The following is a 4,644-nucleotide window of genomic DNA, read 5'->3' as shown; positions in this document are numbered from 1 at the left end:
TTCCTAATTAGTGAAGCAAAGGCTGAAGGAAACAACTTCCCCTGTATTGTTTGCAGGTGATAGTGCCTATCTTGAAAAAGCAAGAACATAATTAAAGATTTAGACACAGCTAACTATAAATCACAATGTAAACTACTAAGACTCTTTGCTGTGTGTCACGACAGTCATGACAGATGTCTCCATAGTTTCATGAATACTTAGCTCTGAAACAACATCATCATATATAGTTCACTGGTTCAATATAATACTATTGCAAACAAAGTAGTTTGATAATGATAATGCGTAAGTTACTATTGAAATAATGCAGTTCTGTTTCAGCATAGGAGGATAATATGTCTTTACATAGCATAAAATATAAGATACACTAATGCACTACCCCTTTTTTCATAAGATCATTTTTAACATGAAACAAAAGAACAGTTTCTCCAGAACAAAAGTCAAGCATCAGACTTAAAACTGGTATTAATTATGCATAGCAGAGCCTTGCAAACACTATATGCTTCAAATTAATTTCATCTGGTTACGTATTTTTGGTTTACTTTCATATTTAAAAATGGCTTATAAAATTCAAACATGTTCTTTTGCTCACAGAATGTGGAAAATTTTAATGGAAAACTGACATTTCTTGATTCTTTTATTGACACATCTCCACTTTAAAGAAAGCACAAGATTTTACTTTCTTTCTTAAAAATAAACTGAAGATACTAGGGTATAAAAAAAGACAAAGAAAGAACAGCAAATTCCTACCTTTGTGGTATCATGCATATTCAAAATATCTTCTACAATTTCAGACAAATGCATGTCCAATTCCTCAACAAACAAAAGGAGTAGAAAACAGAGTTAAATTCTCACAGTGCTCTCTGGAGCTGCATGTGTTCAGAATAAAAATATAACCATAAGAAATGTTGATGATACCGCTATGTAATTCGCAACTGAGTGCTTCCAGACAGTTGTAACTCTTGTACCTAAGGTTTCTTTCTATGAAACAGCATATGTTATAGTCAAATCATTCTGCTTTGGTTAATGGCAGGTCAAAGTTACACAAAGTAAGTTACATCCAGTTATCAATACTCCTCAGGTAAGGTAGTTCAAGGAAGCCTATATTTTACTGAAACCATGTTCAAATATCATTCACATTCCTACTTTTGAAGGATGACTTTAAGAACCAGAAGCAAATGAGTAAAAAACCAAATATAACTTACAGGTATTTTATCAGTACGGTTATCTTTCCAGACCTCTAAAAGTGCAACCACCATTTCTTTAAGTTCCGTGCGAGACAACACACCATCCCGGTCAATGTCAAAGACCTTAAAGCAAACTAAGAAAAAAGGAAATTACTCTCCTATGTTAGAACTACTCAACAACTATTTTTTTTTTCTTCCAGAATTTAAGTCTGCAGAGTCACAAGAACATGATTTAGTGCTGACAGTTTTGATGAGGCAGGATGCATGTGTGGTTGCGAGGACATGGAGCAGCTGTGTTTAATAAACTGAAATCTAGATTCCTGCAATTCTGCACTGTGTTTTCTGATGTGACATAGCAGGGAGCATATGTGTGTCCAGAAATTTCCAGTGAATGATAGCTTTTAAGTTGCAGCAATATGGCTTTGGAAAAGTATGGAACGAATGTATTTCAAAACACAAGAACCTTGCAGGGAGGCAGCTGAAAACTGGACAGCAAACAAGCTGGAACATGCTATTTACCACAAGATATCAAATACGACATTCATTTTATATTATGTTTAAAGAATAGGTACGTGTTCGCACTTTCTATATTGAGATACACACTTCTGCATCATAATGCAGAACACTGCAAAATAACTTCTGAAATCTATTTTTTTCCCCTAAACAGGTTGATAATTTATATGAAGCTATGGATAAGTTATAAAATATACAGAATTAGGTTTAATCATCCTTTATAAAAGGAAGCCTTGATATTTAAAATTCCTTTAATTTTTTGACTTCTAAATCCTGTCACCTTTCATAGACACACACTTGTTCAGTGGAAAAAATTTCTAAAAAGATGGAAACAACTAAACTTCATTGCTCAAACAGAAAAACTTCTCTAAAATTAAGAGTTAACGTTTTGCATACTTACACTTCTGTCTTTCTGCCAAGGGTCCCCTGCAACATGCCGAGAGCCCACAGGAAATTTCTTTAAAATCTATGTGATTGTCTCGGTTTTCATCAAAAGCATTAAACAGACCTGCAAACCACAAAAGCATCTCCTGTTACAGCATCTGGCTGAAACAGCTGACAATCATACTTTGCATTTACATGAAGGGTTAATAGTTAACATTTGCAAGGAGAAGTACAAACACTTATAACTAATTCTTACTAAGCATAATATAGATAATTAAGCACTACTAAGATCATTTTAAAGGTGAATTAGCTCACTCATGCATGGCTAGAAAAAGCCGGGGGCAGGGTATGGAGGGAATCAAGAATTTTGGACAGCAGCCTTATTCTCACGCCTTCCTTGTAATGACCAATTTATAGAGTGCACATCTAAACCAGTATGGCCAGGACAAGCATTTCCACAAAAGCTAAAGGATCAAAATAGTAAAGGTACTCAGATGCCAAATGCTTTGGCTTTTCCAAAGTGCCTGATAGAAACTCCTATGAAAATCACCGAATACCATTGGAGACTTGGCCCTAAGTGAGTTCGGAGTTTTAGTTACCGGCGTTCAAAGGACTTAAGAGTTCTATTCATTCAGTGCATAGAACTTTTCTTAATCCCATGAAATTTTTTTTTTGTGACAATGACTCAGTTGCACTATCCAGAGAAGACATACAGAATGACCAGAAATCATTCAAGTTGCTCCACAGCAGCTGTGTAAATTTATATCACTAAGTCAATAAAATGCATTTATAAGCAAAAGGATGTGAGGATATATCCCTACTGAATTGAGCATAAGTTCTGGTGTTTTAGCAGCTTGCATCCACTGCAAATTAATTCCCCATTTTCTACTTACTGCTGCCACTTGTCAATAAAGCCGATCGTTTGGTGATAAAAAATTGTCACTCTAGGACTGCAGACAGAAACTAGCATGTAAGTAGAATGTTCCTTCCTGTCCTTATGCTGTGCAGTGAATGGCAATTAAACAACTGCAACCTCCAGTTATTACCAGAGTGGCTTCAACTTGAAAGACCAGCTTGGTTCTTAATATGTCTGCATTGCAACATACAAATCTCCTGATTAAGACTTCTGAACAAAGTCTTCCTTAACTTTCAGTACCAGGGATACACGATACAACTTCTGACTTGCATGCTGAATTGTCCTTTAACAGATGAAACTCATATTTATCAGTTTAAAAATGGTCTTCTATTTATCTCATTCAGGGACAGTAATATATTTTGTCATTACAGAATCTTTAGGAACCCAATGAAAAATTTTAAGCAACTACAGGGCAAATTATACATAAAGTTTGACTGTTTCCTGAGAACTAATAACAATGCAACACACAGAAGCATCACTTCCTTTGTCATTCCAGATTTCCCAACAAATAGAGACTTCTCAGGTATCTTTTCTCATTTTCAAACATTCAGAACTCAGTGGAATGAATCTCTGTAATTTAAGCTTAAAATACATTTTAAAAGAGGCCCACTTTTAAAGCTATAAAATATGTATGTCAGTAGACCATCAGGTATCAAACACCACAGCAACACCACTTCCTCGCACATTTAACTGAAGTTCCATACCTTCACTCAGAGATGGATGAATAGGAGGGGAAACTAAGGGGGCAAACGTTTCTAAATCAAAGCGTCCAGTTCTTGATTGAGCTTTGAGCAGCCAGTATCGTTTTTCAAGATCGATGATGTCAGATTCTTCCACTGTATAATCAACAAAAATAAAACAAATTTTTGGTAATATCTATACCATGTTAGAATGCAGCACCAAATAAAAACACAGCATTATTTTGCCACAAAGAAAAATTATGTTAATTTTTTAATGACTGACTCCTGCATATAAAAGTTAAAAACACAAGCAGTAGAGAGATAAAGGTTCGATTTTTACCTTGTTAATCTACAGGATCATCTTACGTATTCACCATCTAGGAGTTCAACATCAATAACACATCACCACAAGTGTTTAGAAATACAGAAATGAGCTTTTCCCACTGCTAAAGGCTCCAGTAGTCTCTTCATTTTCACGTATTTATTCTTGGTGAATGGAACAGGTAGATTATATGTGTAATATCTTATTTTCTCAAGGTATCCAGTATTTAAATCCTCTAAAATGATGCGAAGTAGCATTTAAAAAAAAAAATCCCAGAACTTTTATGGAAAAAAAAAAAATTAGTATTCAGTTGCTCTTGAAAAATTCCTATTTGAAATTAGCCTTCTTATACAGTAAGAAGGCTAACTTTTAACGTGACATTTAAACACCGTATCTCAGTATTAATTAATTTTCCAAATATAAAATAGTTTGTTTTACTTTATTATTTACTATAACTATATATGCACTTAGAAATCCAGCCAACACTGGGGAGTGATTACACAAATCTAGAAGACACTTTATATGGAAGGACTTACAAACTAATTTAAAGAAGGGGAAAAAAACCAAACCCCCAAAACCAACGAGTAAAACAAGTTGCTAGGCAAAGGTGGATAAAAATAGTCAGAGAAAGAACTTGTGTTTTTT

General features: G+C 34.5%; 1 protein-coding gene across 1 annotated transcript in view; it reads right to left on the bottom strand.

The window, feature by feature from the left end:
* USP32 (ubiquitin specific peptidase 32) overlaps positions 1-3,833 on the bottom strand; it is a gene marked incomplete at its 5' end in the record, with an annotated part of 33,672 nt that extends 29,839 nt beyond the window's left edge. Inside the window, 4 exons of the mRNA XM_009696699.1 lie at positions 748-810; positions 1,203-1,318; positions 2,098-2,205; positions 3,702-3,833. Of these exons, the coding sequence (XP_009695001.1) occupies positions 748-810; positions 1,203-1,318; positions 2,098-2,205; positions 3,702-3,833 (419 nt within the window). The remainder of the gene's footprint in view (positions 1-747; positions 811-1,202; positions 1,319-2,097; positions 2,206-3,701) is intronic.
* Positions 3,834-4,644: the final 811 nt, after the last annotated feature.

Source organism: Cariama cristata, unplaced genomic scaffold (assembly GCF_000690535.1).
Source record: "Cariama cristata isolate BGI_N322 unplaced genomic scaffold, ASM69053v1 scaffold37673, whole genome shotgun sequence".
NCBI classification, from domain to species: Eukaryota; Metazoa; Chordata; class Aves; order Cariamiformes; family Cariamidae; genus Cariama; species Cariama cristata.
Note: the sequence above shows the minus strand (reverse complement) of the source record. Positions and strands in the feature narration are given on the sequence as shown.